The 19,871-nt window shown below is 37.2% G+C and overlaps 1 protein-coding gene across 2 annotated transcripts in view; it reads right to left on the bottom strand.

The window, feature by feature from the left end:
* The window catches only part of LOC106129281 (octopamine receptor beta-2R), a 107,394-nt gene that overhangs the window by 6,826 nt on the left and 80,697 nt on the right, over nt 1–19,871 (bottom strand). The window contains exons 3-4 of one of the 2 annotated variants that reach the window (XM_060950988.1): nt 3,365–3,578; nt 953–1,144 (exon numbers count right to left, since the gene is read on the bottom strand). In XM_060950988.1, coding sequence (XP_060806971.1) covers nt 953–1,134 — 182 coding nt within the window. In that variant the 5' untranslated portion in view covers nt 1,135–1,144; nt 3,365–3,578. Of the gene's footprint in view, nt 1–175; nt 279–952; nt 1,145–3,364; nt 3,579–19,871 lie in introns of those variants that run through there. The other variant, XM_060950987.1, reaches the window with a different exon arrangement.

Below are 19,871 nucleotides of genomic sequence, written 5' to 3'. Positions count from 1 at the left end.
TTCAAATAGTGACAGGTTGCCACCCTGTCGCCTAAAAGAACAATCCCAATTTTATAAGCCGATCCCTAAGTCGCCTTTTACGACATCCACGGTAAAAAGACTAGAGCGTTCCTATTCTTTTTTTCTATTGGTGCCGGGAACCACACGGCACACGATGATAACAACATCAACGTACCTATGCCTCATGACACTGACGATGACCAGCAGGTTGCCAAGCACCGCCATCACCACTATCAGCAGCAGCACGCTGGTCCTCAACTTGAACATCACGTCGTAACTCTATTTACGAGATTAGAGTGGTCCTATTCTTTTGTTCTATTGGTGCCGGGAACCACACGGCACACGATGATAACAACATCAACGTACCTATGCCTCATGACACTGACGATGACCAGCAGGTTGCCAAGCACCGCCATCACCACTATCAGCAGCAGCACGCTGGTCCTCAACTTGAACATCACGTCGTAACTCCATTCACGAGATTAGAGTGGTCCTATTCTTTTTTCTATTGCTGCCGGGAACCACACGGCACACGATGATAACAACATCAACGTACCTATGCCTCATGACGCTGACGATGACCAGCAGGTTGCCAAGCACCGCCATCACCACTATCAGCAGCAGCACGCTGGTCCTCAACTTGAACATCACGTCGTAACTCCATTCACGACATCCATGGTTAACAGATTAGAGTGGTCCTATTCTTTTTTTCTATTGGTGCCGGGAACCACACGGCACACGATGATAACAACATCAACGTACCTATGCCTCATGACACTGACGATGACCAGCAGGTTGCCAAGCACCGCCATCACCACTATCAGCAGCAGCACGCTGGTCCTCAACTTGAACATCATGTCGTAACTCCATTTACGAGATTAGAGTGGTCCTATTCTTTTTTCTATTGGTGCCGGGAACCACACGGCACAAGATGATAACAACATCAACGTACCTATGCCTCATGACACTGACGATGACCAGCAGGTTGCCAAGCACCGCCATCACTACTATCAGCAGCAGCACGCTGGTCCTCAACTTGAACATCACGTCGTAACTCCATTCCGACGACGTTCCGTTACCGGTCCAGTCCTCGGTCGCGTTGGCCGTGACGTTCGTTCCGTTTACTCGATCCATATGGGGCGGTCTGCAATTGAAGGTTACTGTTAGTTTTGGAAATGAATCAGAACTTTTTTCTTTTAGCAGGGCAACACAGATTGAGTTAGCCTCGAAGTAAGTTCGAGACTTGTGTTACGAGATACTAACTCGACGATACTATATTTTATCATAAATACTTATTTAGATAAACATCCAAGAACTAGGCCAATCAGAAATATTATTTTCTCATCATGCCCTGGCCGGGATTCGAACCTGGATCCTCCGGTCTCATAGACAAGCGTATTACCGCTGCGCCACAAAGGCCGTCATTTAAATTAAATGGTATTATTAGGTTTGGAAAAAGAAACAAGCTCATCACTTAGTGCTGTTGCTCAATCAATGAATAGGTTGAACAGCGAAGGTGACGCAACATATTATTTGTTTCCATCACTCACTCCCATATAATAAGCTCAATCTCCTGTCATTCCAACTGAGAATTACGCTCTTTGTTTTTTTCTTGATTTAAGTTATGTGACGTAAACAACTGATAGCTTGTATCTAATTTTGAAAAAAAAAATTCTATTCTATTAGATCCATTTGTCAAAGCTCTAAAAAAGAGGCATCATTTTGTGTGCTATGGTATCAGTATTACAATTTAGGTATAACAGGTATATTAGGTAAAATACAATGTATTCAATTTGAAAGTACATAATTTGAGTACTTTCACTTTTAAATTAACTCATACAGCCACAAGCTATAATTCGCACTAAAAGTCCATTAGCAATTTTAATATTAAAAGCAATTAAATATTACCTCATTGAATTTTAACAATAATGTTCTGAGCTAAGCAAGGCTTTTGTTCGCTAAATCTACTAATTATATTATCTATATAAACGTAAAAGTTTGTTTGTTTGTCCGTCTTTCACGTCAAAACACACACAAAAACTAATGAACCGATTTCGATGCAATTTGGTATGTAGACTGAAGACCCAGAATAACATATAAGCTTTTTATCCCGGAGTTCCCGTGGGATTGATTCCACGCGGACGAAGTCGCGGGCGGCCTCTAGTAATGTTATGAACGTTTATCAATCAGATTGTAACGGAACAATTTCATTCTACTCGTACAGAATGCGAACCGAAAATCTCAAAAGGGTTATCGTAATCATCAAAGGAAGGATTTTATTTGAGAAGATCGTATTACAAAGCCCTGGATTAAGAGAGGGGACTATTCCGTAAAATAATCCACATTTTGTACGATTGCAATATTTTGAGTACGAAAAATAGTTTTATTTTCGTCCTGCCCCTGTAGAATGGCACGCGCGACGCCGTTATCATCGCGCGATAAACTATCGCTGTTTCGCTTTTTATAATAATGTGAAACGGGACAGTGATAGTGTGACTTTTGGGTTTTGAAACCGTTAACAAAAAACACCGCGCACACAAACACGAGCACCGCTCGGTTATCCAGGTACTATATTACTTTTAATTTGAATCCCAACCATACACATTCGAACTAATATTATAAATGCGGAAGTAAGTTTGTTTGTTATATTACGCATTATCTTACGAACTAAACTTCTTGAAACTTCGCTTATACATTATGAAAAGTCTGGAGAAGGACATAATATAGTACTTTTCATCCCGGCAAACACTATAGTTCCTATGGGATTTGCGAAAAACCAGCGGATAGAGTTGGTTTTAATTACTATAATGTGCAATCATTATTTGTGATATTTCGATCACCGCAAAAAGAAAATAGAATCCTACTACTATTATAAAGGCGAAAGTTTGTATGGATGTTTGTTACTCTTTCACGCAAAAACTACTGAACCGATTACCATGAAATTTGGTATGTAGGTAGCTGAAGACCCAGAATAACACATAGGCTACTTTTTATCCCAGAGTTCCCGCGGGATTGATAGGGTTTCCATGCGGACGAAGTCGCGGGCGGCCTCTAGTACTTTAATAAAATTAACTGTTAAATTCAGAACAATGCTGTGTGGTCCCGGCACCAACACAGAAAAAAGTTCTTATGGATGTCGTAAGAGGCGACAGGGATAGGCTAAACTCGTGATCTTTTTTTAGGCGACGGGCTAGCAACCTGTCACTATTTGAATCTCAATTCTATCAGTAAGCTCAACAGCTGATCATGGCCTGTGAGTCTTTTTAAGACTGCGGGCTCTGTCTGCCCTGCAAGGGATTTTGACGTGATTATATATATGTAAATTCAGAACGATAGATTTCCAGAATACGCTCCAGAGACTCACCTTTATCTGCCTTTTTTTATTCCCCTTACGTCGGCGTTTACGAAAATATCCGGCGTTCCTCGGAACATTATTACGAATTTATAACTTTCACGAAACGTTTCGAGAGATTATTGTACATTTTCTTCTTCACAGCTTCAGTTCTTGAGTTCTCTAATGATTTAATATTCATTTTCAGCTGCTATCTTACGGTCACCATTTTGGGATTTCATCTCATCTGTAACAAAAAAAAATAAAGATCATTTAAAAGCTCCTTGCTTTTGCTATGACGATACTAGCTTTTGCCGGCAGATTCGCCCGCGTTTATTTAGCGCCATCTACAAAAAGCGATGAATTTAGCGCCACATTTATAAGAACCTACTACAGGTTATTCGCAAATCCCGCGGGAACTATAGTTTTTACCGATTTATTTCATACATAAAATCACACCTCTTTCCTGGAAGGGTAGGCAGAGACTACATCTTTCTACTTGCCACGATCTCTGCATACTTCCTTCGCTTCATCCACATTCATAACTCTCTTCATGCAAGCTCGGCGGTTTCGGGTACTCTTGACCTGACCCTTTGCCAGGACGTTAATTCTTCTATCTCATTTGATGGTAAGTGAAGATGAAAACAAAGATTTATTCTTTTAAAATGTGTTCTTTGGAACGATTTAGTCTCTGCCTACCCCTTAAAAGAAGCATGATTTGATTAAAGTATATATATATATTAATATCTTAATTTACAATCGTACTATGGCATACAAAAACAAATACATTCTTTCACGTTCAAATTATGTTTAAAATAGTTCTCTTTTGTTAAACAAACAAGCAATTCGTTTCTGAGTTATTGTAAATTAACATTTGTATTGAAAAACTTTTATTGCTTAAAATATTTGTGTGTTGAAAGCATTTACATCATGGTTAAATTTGAATTCGACAAAAGCGAAATAAATTATCGAAATTCTGTAATTTTACATTTAATGATGAATGGATTTTTCAACATACATACATGTATGTCATCACTTACAGGGTAGACAGAGTCCACAGTCTTGAAAGACATAAAGGTCACGTTCAGCTATATGTATGTGACATCTCAACCTCAACAAATACTTATTATATACTAGAGGCCGTCCGCGACTTCGTCCGCATGGAAACCCTATCAATCCCGCGGGAACTCTGGGACAAAAGTCGCCTATATGTTATTCTGGGTTTTCAGCTACCCATACATACCAATTTTCATCGTAATCGGTTCAGTAGTTTTTGCGTGAAAGAGTAACAAACATCGATACTGACATACAAACTTTCGCATTTATAATATCAGTAGGATATTTATAAACTTTTTCTCAGTGAAATTCAATGCGAATTAGAAAAGTAACATTGTTACACGGAAAAATGTATTGTTTTTCCCTCCGTTTTCGCCATTTTGTTTCGTTTGACACCTGTCAATTATAGTCAACAAGTGTCACCTGTGAAACGGAACGCGACCAACCTTGTTCTGAACCTTTGTCTTCGTCGAGACAGGTTTAGACTTATTTTTCGGTTGTTACTTATATATTTACATACATACATACACATACAAGGAGAGTGTGAAGGGAAAGGTCGGAGTGGGAAGACCTAGACGAACGTCTCTTGATCAAATTAAGGACGACTGGTAAAGGGTCAGGTCAAAAGTACCCGAAACCGTCGAGCTTGCATGAAGAGAGTTATGAATGTGGATGAAGCAAAGGAAGTATGCAGAGATCGTGGCAAGTGGAAAGAGGTAGTCTCTGCCTACCCCTCCGGGAAAGAGGCGTGATTTTATGTGTGTATGTATGTATACATACACATAATCACGTACATATCCTTGCGGGTTAGACAGAGCCAACAGTCTTAAAAACTGACTGATAGGTCACGTTTAGCCGTTTGGCTTTATGATAGAATTGAGATTCAAATAGTGACAGGATGCTAGTCTGTCGCCTAAAAGAAGAATCCCAAGTTCATAAGCCTATCCCTTCGTCGCCTTTTACGACATCCATGGGAAAGAGATGGTAATATAATATGATCCATGATAATTACATACATATGTATAAAATCACGTCTTCATCTCTAACGGGGTAGACAAAATGATGTTGAAAAGATTGAAAGGTCGAAGGTTAAGTTGTCGTACAATTTGGCGACGACTTGGCTTATGTTGGTGCTTGCATGAAGGGAAGTTTGAATGTGGATGAAGCGGAAGAAGTATGCAGGGACCGTGGCAAGTGGAAAGATGTCGTCTGTGCTCTCTACCTACCCTTCTGGGAAAGCGGCGCGATTTTATGTGTGTTTATATATATTTTTGTTATATGTATATCTCTATCTTGAAGAGATGGAGTAGTATTTTATATAAACATATAATCACGTCTATATGCCATCCGGGGTAGACAGAGCCAACAGTCTTGAAAAGACTGAAAGGCCACGTCCAGCTGTTTGGTTTATGATAGAATTATATATTACAACTGAACGTGGCCATTCAGTCTTTTCAAGACTGTTGGCTCTGTCTACCCCGCAAGGGATATAGACGTGATCATATGTATGTATGTATGTTATATATTACATAGTATTCTAAATATTTAGCGAAAACCACTCTTAATTCCTTGAAAGGTCAGGTGACGGGTCTAAAATTAATTAATTAATTGTATCAATGAAGATTTAACGCCTTCGGACTTCCACTGAGGCACAAAATACAACACCCATTACACAAAGGTGAGTTTCTCGACCAGTGACATTGAGATAAATTGATGATAGATAAATCATCAACAAGACAAATTAAATCCCACGATCCCTGCATACTTCCTTTGCTTCATCCACATTCATAACTCTCATGAAGGGAAGTTTGAATGTGGATGAAGCGGAAGAGGTATGCAGGGATCGTGGCAAGTGGAAAGAGATAGTCTCTGCCTACCCCTCCGGGAAAGAGGCGTGATTTTATGTATGTATGTACAAATTAAATGTTGTATTTCATTTAAAAAATTGTACGCTTATTTGGTATAGGTATGACTAAAACATAGTTTCACTACAATACATTACGTAAATTTTGTAAAAATTGAACCGACTCAAAACCATATCCTAATCCATTGAAGTCGGATAAAAAGATAAGTTAAACCTTGTCCTAAGTGTAATAAAAACTTTCATTAAAACCGCATCAAAATCAGATCAACGACACGCGAGATAATCGCGGACAAACATACAGTTCAAAATGAGAACTACCTTAATTTCGAAGGCGGTAAATGAACAAATCGTAAACAAGAGAAAGCAGAGAAGTATGCAGGCATCGTGGCAAGGGGAAAGACTCTCTGCCTACCCCTCCAGGAAAGAGGCAGTGTAGGCAACCTTCTTCATATACTTACGCCATAGCAACGGTTGCCATAGTTTTGTTTGTTAGGTAAAAATGTCAGAAATATAATTTTCATTGTCAAATATTTTTATTTTATGTTCAATAATAAGTATAGTAACTTTAAACTGATTATTTCTCTCCTCTTTTCTCCTTCTATCTTCTGTAGGAATAACTAACTTTGCAACTATTCTCTTCCTGCAGGCAGACTTAACCATTTGGCAAGAATTGTTAAAAGCTGGCAATTAAATAGGTTCTTATCTATTTCATTATAATATCTATAAACGTTTTGTGCGAATGTGTTACGACCTCATTTCAACACATTTACATATGGGACGTTGGAGCCTTTACTCTGACCGAAACGTTTCCAAGTGGAAATTTGTATTCCGTTTTCGAAATAAAATTGTCTTGGGAAAATGTAGTCATTCATTTTTAAATACAGTTGAAATTGAGCTGTTGTGAATGAGTTGTTAAGATATTTGGCTTAAAATAACGCCCAATGTTAACAGAAATATAAAGTTTGATGCTCTTAAACCTGCACATTCAGGCAACTGGATGTGTAACCATGGATCCAATACGGGTTAGGTTTACCTGCAAAGGTTGCGGAGGTCAGATGGGAGTCGCTTTGTGTTAAAACCTAACATGCCCAATCCAGGAATTATGGTCAAAGGCATACGGGCAGGCAGATAGGTGAGGATGCAACCGGGACTAAAGCCAGGAGGAAGAAGTTAACAAAAAATCAAAGTTCGAATCTTTATTATAATGACTCTTTTTTTTTGTAAACCCTAGTCAAAAGCAAATACATATTCTATTTTATTATTTTTCTTTTTTTTAGTAGGTACACATCTATCGTACAAAACATTGTGAGGCAATATATATGTATGTAGGTACATTCCCAACTAATATTTCTAAATGCGAAAGTGAGTCTGTTTGTTTGTTACCTCTTCACAGGTTATCTACTGAATTTATCTTATTGAAATATCATCTATCTACATATAATTATATACATACATATATTCACGTCTATATTCCTTGCAGGGTAGACAGAGCCGACATTCTTGAAAAGACTGATAGGCCATGTACAGCTTTTTGGCTTGATGATAGAATTGAGATTCGAATAGTGACAGGTTGCTAGTCCATCGCCTAAAAGAAGAATCCCAAGTTTATGAGCTTATAAGCTTATGTGTATACATAATTTTCCTGTGCCCGCGACTTCGTCCGCGAGGAATAGTTATTTTGGGCATCATTGAAGCCCTCAGGGATGAATAATTTTTCCCGTTTTTTTCACATATTCCATTATTTCTTTGCTCCTTATAGTTGCAGCGTGATGTTATATAGCCTGAAACCTCGATAAATGGTCATTCAAAAAGAATTTTTCAATTCAAACTTGTAGTTCCTGAGATTAGCGCGTTCAAACAAACAAACTCTTCAGCTTTATAATATTAGTATGGATTGTTAAATAACATTGTAAATAAACATGTTATGTTATAGAATCTGTACAACGGAAGAGAAGAATAATGGATGCAATAAAACGTTGAAATTGAAGTTATAACTATGCTCCAAGTTGGATTAAGTTCTATAAACCGGGTCACACACACACACACTACCTCATTTCGTCTTAAGATAATAATTGTAGAATGGATTTATACATAAAACAATAGTACCTACTAACGTAAGCTGGCGGGAAGTCTATTTAAACTTGTACGGTAGGTCAACTGTGCATAGAGTTAATAACTCTTGCTAGATCCGGCTTCTACATATTTCATTTAATTCTAAGTATATTTGTTTGTCTTTTTTTATATACTACATAGTATCTATAAGAAAGCGCGGGACTTAAAACGGAAATTCCTGCCAATCGCCGTTCCGCGGGAATTTAGGAAAATCTATCTTAGCTCACCTTCAGAACCACTTAAAAAACATACATACATATAATCACGTCTATATTCCTTGCGAGGTAAACAGAGCCAACAGTCTTGAAAAGTCTGATAGGCCACGAACAGCTGTTTGGCTTAATAATAAAATCAAGATTCAAATAGTGACAGGTTGCTAGCCCATCGCCTACAAGAAGAACCCAAAGTTTATAACCTTACCCCTTATCGCATTTTACGACATCCATGGAAAGGAGATAGTTTGGTCCTATTCTGTTTTAATTAGTGCCGGGCACACGGCACTTAAAAAACCTACATGATAAAATTTATATCTCTTAACCGTGAATCTGTCAGCGTACTTAATTTACATTTAAATATGAAGTGACAAAGATAATTAAAATTAAAAATACAATAGTAAAATTTTAAGATCTATATTTATATATTGACGTCCGATGAAAATGCTGCAGTGTAGTTTGTTCCGCCGCTTCTTCTACACATGCGCTTTGGAAGCGGTAGTAGTTATAATTAGATTTAAGTGATGTGACGTCAATCAGTGATACCTTGTATCCAATTTTGAAAATAAATCTATTCTATACAGCTTTTTTTTGTGCGTGTAAAAATTTTAAAGATCGTTAACTTCGTTGACTTTTTTTAACAGAATTTTTTTCCAGCCGCTTCTTTCACAATTAAACTCTATGTCCCTGCCGGACGCACTCTAATGTGCAATTTCCTTTGAAATTCGGACCAATCAGAAGTTTTGAATGAATTGGTATTAAAACAAAGTGAAATGCGGTGATTTCAAAAGTGTGTTGCACGAGTTTTAGTATTTGAGAACCAAACCCTGTTTCAATATGTAATAATATTCTACTTGTATTGTACGATTAGATTTGTATAACAAATGTAGTGCCGTGTGGTTCCCGGCACCAATACAAAAAAGAATAGGACCACTCCATCTCTTTTCCATGGATGTCGTAAAAGGCGACTAAGGGATAGGCTTACATACTTGGGATTCTTTTTAAGGCGATGGGCTAGCAACCTATCACTATTTGGATCTCAATTCTATCATTAAGCCAAATAGCTGAACGTGGCCGATCAGTCTTTTTAAGGCTGTTGGCTCTGTCTACCCCACAAGGGATATAGACGTGACCATATGTATGTATGTATCTAGTGGATAGTCGAATTTTATTTTATTAATTTTTAACTAAAATAAGTAATGTACAACATGTGGATTTAATGCCATAAAGCATTCTCTACCATTCGCACCTTCAGACCAAGCTGAGATTGTAATTTGAGTTAAAATAATATCTAATATAACATTTTATTTATATCTAAGTAATCTTTAATTATATAATATAGTTAAAAGTTATATTAAATGAGAACAGAGAAAAAAATAAAACTTCGTTTTATTTATATATTTTTTTTGCCCACGGCAACGAATTGCATGCCGTCCAAGAACTGGTTCAAATCCTACTTCGGCCATGTACCAATGACTCTATTCCAAGTTATTTACATTAGTTAGTTAGCTCATCGCCTACAAGAAGACTCCCAAGTTTATAAGCCTATCCTCATTGAAGATTCCTCAATCGTTAATATTAACAACTATTAAATTTTTGCATGCCTGAAGCTTAAGACAAACTGTTATTACTTTATTGTACATTTATTTATATATTTAATTATATAATATAATGTATTTCCATCTATATATATGTATACAGTTGCAGCAACATATATATTTAAATATATATTTTTGAGTTTGGTGAAACACTTTGATGAGAGAGAAAGATTATACAAATAGCTATGAACATCTGTAAGTGGAATGCATTAACATAGTTGATAAAACTAATGCACCGAAATCAGTATTTGTTTATCTTAATGCCTTTAGGTATCTGTGATCTTTAGTTATTTGAGATGATGCCAAAGGCCATATCCTGAGACTATATTACGCCCGCAGCTACGCCTACGTGATACAAAAATCGTGTCATTTGTCCCGTAAAAAAAAAAAAAAAATCCCGATTATTACCTACCACAAATTTTGGGAAATCCTCTTTTAGTGTTGGTAACATTTAGGTTTGCTGGTAACACCAGCGATACCTTTTCTAAAAAGGCGATCTGTCGTGTCGTCGTCGTGCCGGGACTCCTTCTCTTTCCCATGGTTGTCATAAAAGGCGACTAAGGGATAGGTTTATAAACTAGCGATTCTTCTTTTAGGCGATGGGCTAGCGACCTGTCATTATTTGAATTGCAATTCTAGTATCAAGCCAAAAAGCTGAACGTGGCCTATCAGTCTTTTTAAGAATGTTGCTGGCTCTATCTACCCCGCAAGGGATAAACGTGACTTTATGTATGTATGTGATTTTTGTAATCCAACAAACATCCATCATTGTTTTTTTAAGGTATTGTAGAGCACCTTTTTAGGAAAATCCTTTATACCCTCGTGCTGTGATTATTTCGTCATGGGTGATAAAGGACAAGTGTCAATGACCTTTCAAAGCCATGCCCACCCTTCAAAGAGCAGAAGGTCATTCACGCGATTTTAAAAATATACGGGAAAAATGTCGGTCAGTCCACGGTCGGAGTCATTGATTGGTTTTTTACCCATTGGACTAGAAGGAGGGTTATGTTAGGCTTTAAGTTAGATTTGTAACTCAATATTGATAGGTATGAGGTATAAATTAACCCGAAACCGCCGAGCTTGCATGAGGAGAGTTATGAGTGTGGATGAAGCGAAGGAAGTATGCAGAGATCGTGGCAAGTGGAAAGAGGTAGTCTCTGCCTACCCCTCCGGGAAAGAGGCGTGATTTTATGTATGTAGGTATGTATAAATTAAAAGCGTCGTTGGTCGAATCGGTAAGGGTTCAAATCACACCTCTGCCGTGTAGTAATGACTATTTTCGAAGTTATGTATATTAGTTTGTATACCAATTGATGCTCTGACGGTGAGTGAAAACATCGTGAGGAAACCTGCACATTCAGGCAACTGGATGTGTTACGAAATCGATCCAATATGACTTAGGTTCCCCTGCAAAGGTTGCGGAGGATATAGGATTCTCTTCGAGTAAAAACCTAACTCGCCCAATCCGGGATCCATGGTCAAAGGCATACCCCAGGTTCCTCTCCAAGTGGTGAGGATGTAACCGGCCTAAGCCAGAAGTATACTCGTAAAGAAGAAGCAATTCATAACGTACCTGTTGTACATTTTATACATACATACAATCACGTCTTTATCCATGACGGGGTAGACAAGAGCTGATAGTCTCAAATAAGACTGTAATTAAATTAAATAAAAGAAAATTATTCATCCTTGACGGCTTCAATGATGCCCAAATAACTATTCCACGCGGACGAAGTCGCGGGCACAGCTAGTTTACAACATGGAAAATATAAATCTCAATTCTATCATAAAGCCAAACAGCAGAACGCGGCCAATCAGTCTCTTCAAGATTGTTGGCTCTGTCTACCCCGAAAGGGATAAAGACGTGACTATATGTAGGTATGTATGTAAAATATGAATTTTAGAATGTACAACGTATGAATTTTAGAAAATAAAGACCAATAGAATAAACAACATGGGTCACGGCGCATCGCATGTCAAAACAAATTGGTTGAATTATAAAATATTGTGTTTGCAATTGACAAGTGTCGTTTTAATTGTGACGTGATGTTGTGATGTGGAATGTTCTGTAGTAAGATGGTTGATGTAGGTGTTTAAAAATCATCATTCAATTTATTATTACTTGTTACTTCACCTTATGAATGTCTGACTGTTATAGAAATTCCTTATTAAATAAATAAATGACAAATTACACTGATTGAGTTAGCCTCGAAGTAAGTTCGAGACTTGTGTTACGAGATACTAACTCAACGATACTATATTTTAAAAAATACTTATATAGATAAACATCCAAGACCCAGGCCAATCAGAATTCTACTAGAAGCTAATACGTTAATTTACGAGCCTTATTTAAAATTTCTCGCTAGAACTTTCCATTTTATGTTCGCTTAGTAGGTATATTTGGTAATTCTGAAGTCATAAAATACAACAATAGATGAATAACCCAAACAATGGCACTATTCATGAATAAAATACAATAAAACGAATGACTGAGTGGCTGATCTACACATAAAAAATTCTGATGTAATAAAAAAAAACTTGGCAGAAGTTTCAGCTATAAATTCTATAGGAATTTACGTTATAAGAGTGATATAGTATATTTAGTTGTTTTTTTATGCCTATATCTAAAGAATAGAATATATATTTGGACGGGACAATTTACACAGATTGAGTAAGCCTCGATGTTAGTTCGAAACTTGTGTAACGAGATACTAACCCAAAAATATTATATTTTTAAAATAAATACAGCACAAGTGCCGTGTGGTAACCGGCACCAATATAAAAATAGGATCACTCCATCTCTTTTCATTGGATGTCGTAAAAGGCGATTAAGGGATAATCTTATAAACTTGGGATTCTTATTTTAAGTTGGCTAGCAACCTGTCACTATTTGAATCTTAAGTTTATCAAGTAGCCTAACAGCTGAAAGCTATAAGCAGCTATAAGTCTTTCAAGACTACTGGCTCTGTCTACTCCGCAAGGGATATAGACGATTATATGAATGAATGAATGAATAACAGCCCAAAAAGTAAAGATGTTACAAAGGCGGACATTTCGCTGAAGTAATCTCTTCCGGTCAACCTTTGGGTGGAAGAAAATATTTAATTTACGAACGTTAATAAAATACAAAACACTAAGACTTTACAATTTTTCAATTTACTCCAGAATTAAAAACTTTTTTAAAATTTGTTTAACATAAAATTCATCGCAACACAATTGGAATCGGATCGTACATCAACTGCTTTCGTTAATTGACTTACGATGTCCAATAATGTCATTAAAGAGTTGATTTAAATCGAATATTTGTTTGTTTATCAGAAAAAAAAAAAAACTTTAATCTATGCATTTCCTTTACCTTTTTCTCGAAAGTCAATTAGAGGAGACTTCTTAATAGATGATTCTCATTTTAAAGAAATTTTAGTAAGAGGTTGCTATCACATTATGTAAAACGTGAATCAGCTGAACATGACCTTCGAGTATAGGACTCGAAGGAACCTTCACGTAAGTTATAAACACGTAAAATACATATGTATGACACATCCTTGGGAAAGAGATGAAGTGGTCCAATTCTATTTGAGTGCAAGGAACCACCACACCACAAAGGCACTTGCCACGATCTCTCCATACTTCGGGTACTCTTGACCTGACCCTTTGCCAGGACGTCATTAATTTGATCAAAATACGTTCGTCTAGGCCTTCCCACTCCGACCTTTCCTTCCACACTCACCTTGTATATCTGCTTAGTCAACCTGCTTTCATTCATCCTCTCCACATGACCTAACTTCTTTCTTTCTTCTTTCACATCACGACATTCCCTTATCACGCTGTTCCTTATCCGGTTTCACACCGATCATACTCCCTAACGCTCTCATTTCCACCGCATTTATTCTGCTTTCGTGCTTCTTTTGCCATATAGTAAGTTACACACTTTCGTGGTCACAGACGGACGTGGTAAATAAACTACATATAATCACGTCTATATCCCTTGCGGGGTAGACAGAGCCAACAGTCCTGAGCGGACTGATAGGCCATTTCAGCTATTTGGCTTTAAGATAGAATTAATGTAAATAAACTCGAAACAACAAAAAAAAAGTCAACGTCGAAACGGTCTAAAACCGTCAAATTATTTTCTCCCGCTAACTTTCTCAACCCAGCGTGAAAGTGTCAATTTTCTAATTAAGAAATTTTTGCATTTTCATTTCCCTAAATTCGTAATGGATTGAAAACTTGGAAAAAGGTCGGGCTTTGGGAGGTTAAACCCTCTCAAGTGTTCCGAGCAAAATGCCTTTCAAAAGAGGTCTCATGCCGATGGAATATCTCAAAATACACAGAGCATAGAATACGAATCAAATCTAAGTTCTGTGCTCGGAAAAGTTTTAGCTTTCGACTTTATGTGTCTGTACCTTTTTTTCAGTAAACCAAGGCAACTACGTTCACACACCCATATAATCACGTCTTTATCCCTTAAGAGGTAGACAGAGCCAACAATGTCGCAAAGACTGAAAGGCTACGTTCAGCTGTATGGCTTAATGCTGGAATTGAGATTCAAATAGTAACAGGGTTGCTAGCCCTTCGTCTCGAATCCCAAGTTTATCCCATAGTTGCCTTTAACAACATCCATGAGCGAGGGTCCTATGCTACACGACACGTTCATACATAGACATACAAATAATATCATTACCCTAACGGGGTAGTCAGAGCCAATAGTGACGAAAATAATGATAGACATTCAGTTGGTTGTATTTGATAGTATTGAGATTCAATGACAGGAATTAGCCATCTCCCAAGTTTATTACCCTTTCCCTTGATTGGCTTTTACATTCTGGCCGAGAAGAAAACCAAGACAAGCATAGAAGCTTTAATTTCATATGTTTACTGTTCAATGTTAAACTAATAAATTGGTTAGTCACTAGAAAAAAAGTGAATTAAGTCAGGATAAATAAACTTAATAATCTGTATTTGGCATCCGATTTAACAATATTTGTACTTATTTAAAACTTAATAAAAAAGAAAAGTTCACTCGTGAACTATTGTGTAGATTTAAAATACAGTTTGGAATTATTCTCATCAAGTTTTAAAAAAAACAAACCATACTTTTTTTTTGCTAATGGCCAGTGACAAAAGAGGTTTCGTACAAAAATTTACAAATTATCGCGGCCAGTTTTTAATTTCTATGGAAACCGAAGTTTTCGATATTGAACAGATAAACCCCTCGCTCCTCAAGGTAATACCGAAATCCTTGGATATCATAGCAAAACAAATCTAGCAGGAAACTATTTGACCTCAATAAAAGTCGGGATGTTCGTGTTCGTCCTTCTAAGGGCGCCGAGGAATTCCGCCATTGTTATGCTGGGTCTATAATTTATAAGGTATTCTTGAGATGAAATAGCATTGAGATATAGTACGCATAGCGAAATTAATAAAGATATATTCGCGATATGAATACTGTTATGTGGAAATCTAATAGATTAAGGTCTCTGAGCGTGGCTTTTCAGTCTTTTCGAGACAATTGTCTTTTAAGTAACGGATAAAGACGTGATTATATGTAAGTTTACCTATATTTATTTCATTTATTTATTTCTATTATTTGCATAATGCCGTGCCGTGTGCCGCGTGGTTCCTGGCACCAATTAAAAATAGAATAGGATCACTCCGTCTCATTCTTACGGATGTCGTAAAAGACGACTAAGGGATGGGCTTATAAACTTGGGATTCTTCTTTTAGGCGATGGGCAAGCAACCTGTCACTATTTGAATCTCAATTCTATCATCAAGCCAAAAAGCCCAACGTGGTCTTTGCGAGACTGTTGGCTCTGTCTACCCCGTAAGGGATAAAGACGTAATTATAGTATGTATTGACTGTTGAAATTTTTGAACATATTATCAGTCCGATGTAAAAGTTACCTTTCAAAGTTTACGCACCCCTCATTCCCGGTGGGGTAGGCAAAACAGAAAGAGAAAAAAACGTACGGAAAATTTTATGGAATATGATTGGATGACGTCATAAAACAGTAACAGGGTATAACGTTTTTATCGTTCCGTTAATACATCGTAAAGTTAACCCAATTGTGAGTAAAGTGAAGATATTCGGTTTTATGCCATTCGCTTGTCAATCTCCCATTATTTGTAAATTAATGGCTGTTTGAACGCCGTGTGGTTTCCGTCATTTCAGAATAGGACCACTTCATCTATTTCCCAAGGATAGGCTTTTAAACTTGGGATTTTTCTTGTAGGCGTTGGGCTAGCAATCTGTCACAATTTTGCCGTTGCTCCTACATACATTATCACGTCTATATCCCTTGCGGGTTAGACAGAGCCAGCAGTCTTGAAAAGACTTAAAGGCCACGTTCAGTTGTTTGGCTAAGTGATGAGTTAGGGAATACACACATATAGTCACGTCTATATCCCTTGCGGGTGAGACAGAGCCAATAGTCTTGAAAAGACTGATAGGCCACGTTCAGCTCTTAGGCTTGATGATAGAATTGAGATTTAAATAGTGACAGGTTGCTAGCCCATCGCCTATAAGAAGAATCTCAAGTTTACAAGCCTATCCCTTAGTCGCCTTTTACGACATCCATGGGAAGCGAAGGAATGGTCCTATTTTTCTTTTTTATTGATGCCGGGAACCACACGGCACTACACATGGCACAAATTAGAGATTCAAATTGGATAATAAACGCTAGGATGATCAATATGAATAAAATTCTTCTATTACCAATAAACTTTTGACGTTCTGAGAACAGTTTTGTCTGCTGTCGACTGTACATTCAGAGATTAAGCTGACCACATTAGTTATACCGCTAAATTGGTCAATTTGTCAATACACCCCGAACGGATAACGAAGCCAAACAATTAATTTTGTCAATTTGTCCAAAAAGCTTAGTGGTTTTAATTCAATTTCGACAAAGTTTGAGGCAAAGGTTTATTGTTTCAGAGGATATGTGTTGGTATTCATAATTTTTGGGACATATACATATAATCACGTCTATATCACTTGCGGGGTAGACAGACCCAACAGTCTTGAAAAGACTGATAGGCCACGTTCAGCTATTTTGCTTTAAAATAGAATTGAGATTCAAATAGTGACAGGTTACTAGCCCATCGCCTAAAACAAGAGTCCCAAGTATATAAGCCTACCCCTTAGTCGCCTTTTACGACATCCATGGGAGAGAGATGGAGTGGGCCTATTCTTTTTTCTATTAGTGCCGGGAACCACACGGCACTTTTGGGACATTTATATATAAAATATCGGATAGGTGCACCATCCCAACTCATGAATACGAAAATAAGTTCATTTGTTTGTTTGTTACCACGTCACGGGTTATCTACAGAATGTATCTTCTCGAAGTGTCACGTATTTATAATTAAGAGTCTGGAAAAAGGCAAAAGGTACCTTTTAATCCAGTAAAAACTATAGTTCCCGTGGGATTTGTGAAAAAGCTGTATTCTTTTGTTTGCGCAAATTTTGTCGCTTTTTTGTTAGATGGCGTCAAATTCAAATTCGTCGCTTTTTGAGATGGCGCTAAATTCACGCGGGCGTTGTTGCGAATAAAAAGCTATAGTTATTTCAAAATCGAATAAAAAAAAAAAAACAATCGGACGCGTGCATTTCATCAATGGAGAATGGATATTAGATTCAACAGTATCTTCGAATAACAAATACAGCTATTTATATCTTCCGAACTCGGTCGGATAATAAAACTGAACTGTCATCAAAGTGATCAAAGATTCGCATTTGTTTACAAATGACAGGCCAAAACTCTTACCGCTTTCCCAATGAAAACATCGTTGTCAAGTAAGGCTACAGTGTTGCTGACGCGGATAACAAATTACTAGATGTGGCGCGCGGCCGCGTTAAGTCTAAGCGATTATAATTAATAAATAATCATTTAATATATATACTATATATATATACAAACTACATAACTATATATATAATATATATACTATATATATATTAAATGGCTTGTCATATTATTTTTTGTGCAATAAAGAGTTTACAAACTAAAAAAGCCTTGAGTTTCTTCTTGACATCGTTTGAATCTCGTTTACCTCATTAAGCTTTACAGCTGAACATGGTCTTTTATTTTTTCGAGATTGTCGACTCTGTTTACCTCGTAAGGGATAAAGACGTGGATTTATACATGTTAATATAAAAACCTAAGTGCTGTGTGGTTCCCGGCACCAGTATTAAAAAGAATAGGACCACTCCATCTCATTTCCCATGGATGTCGTAAGAGGCGACTAACGGATAGGTTTATAAACTTGGGATTCTTATTTTAGACGATGGGCTAGCAAAGCAATCTCTTCCAGTCAACCTTAGGGTGTATAAGCATGTATGTTTCGTCAAAATCAAATTCATAATCGCCATAACCAAGGCCTGAGCCTTACCATTTGAGTATTTTCATTCATTCTGTTTTGCTTGTACACTTTCCTGTTTATCATTTGCTCTATACATCGAAAATCCTTTTAGGCATGTTGATTAAAATGTCCCATCTTCTATAGTGGGGTTTCAACACATAGCTAGGGGAAGATAATAGGAATCGTTATTTATTCATTCATGTATTCATTTAATCACGTCTATATCACTTGCGGGGTAGGCAGTGCAAGCAGTCTTGAAAGACTGACAGCCCACGTTCAGCTGTTTGGCTTAATGATATAATTGAGATTGAAATAGTGACAGGTTGCTAGCCCATAGCTTAAAAGAAGAATCTCAAGTATATAAGCCTATCCCGTAGTTGCCTTTTAAGACATCCATGGGAAAGAAATGGAGTCGATCTATTATTTTTTCAAATTTGTGCCGGGAACCACACGGCACTAAATAATCATAATTTACTGTCCATAATTCTGATTTTTATAACCGAAACTCTGTGTTAAGTAGGTAATATTAAGAATCTGAAGTGTAATGCTTAACATCACACCTCTTTCCCGAAAGGGTAGGCAGTGATTACATTTTTCCACATTTAAAATAAAGGTACGGTTACGTGCGCGTTTAGTACCTGTATTATTTATATATAGTACTAGAGGCCGCCAGAGACTTCGTCCGCGTGGAATCAATCCCGCGGGAACTCCGGGATAAAAAGTAGCCTATATGTTATACCAAATTTCATCGTAATCGATTCATTCGTTTTTGCGTGAAAGAGTAACAAACATCCATACTGACATACAAACTTGTGCATTTTTAATATAAGTAGGATAATGCAACGCGATAGTTTACAATCAGTTATTAATAAAAAAAATCGTTGAAGTGTTACCAAAAGTCCGAGCGATAATAAAGCTGGGCAAATACCTTCCCTCTTCATGAATGGGAGGTCGGAAACTTTTTTAATTTGGCCAGTAGCCAATAACAGACCTTCGACCTTTAGCTGAAACTGCGGCTAATTTTCATTGTACATTTCCAAGGAGTTGGTCCATGATGATGTAGTCGTTTATATATATTGTGTTATATAAAATATATAAAACTCTTACATATGTACATATACATTCATACATATTGTCACGTCTATATCCCTCGCGGGGGAGATAGAGCCAGTTCTAGTTCCAGTCTTAAAAAGACTGATTAAAAAGCTGAACGTGGCCTACGTTCAGATTTTTGGCTTGATGATAGAATTGAGATTGGAACAGTGACAGGTTGCAAGCCCAACACGTATAAGATATCAAGTTTATAAGCCTATCGTGTGGTTCCCGGCACCAATAAAA

This window comes from Amyelois transitella, chromosome 23 (assembly GCF_032362555.1).
Source record: "Amyelois transitella isolate CPQ chromosome 23, ilAmyTran1.1, whole genome shotgun sequence".
NCBI classification, from domain to species: domain Eukaryota; kingdom Metazoa; phylum Arthropoda; class Insecta; order Lepidoptera; family Pyralidae; genus Amyelois; species Amyelois transitella.
This window is presented reverse-complemented; position numbering and strand designations above follow the sequence as displayed.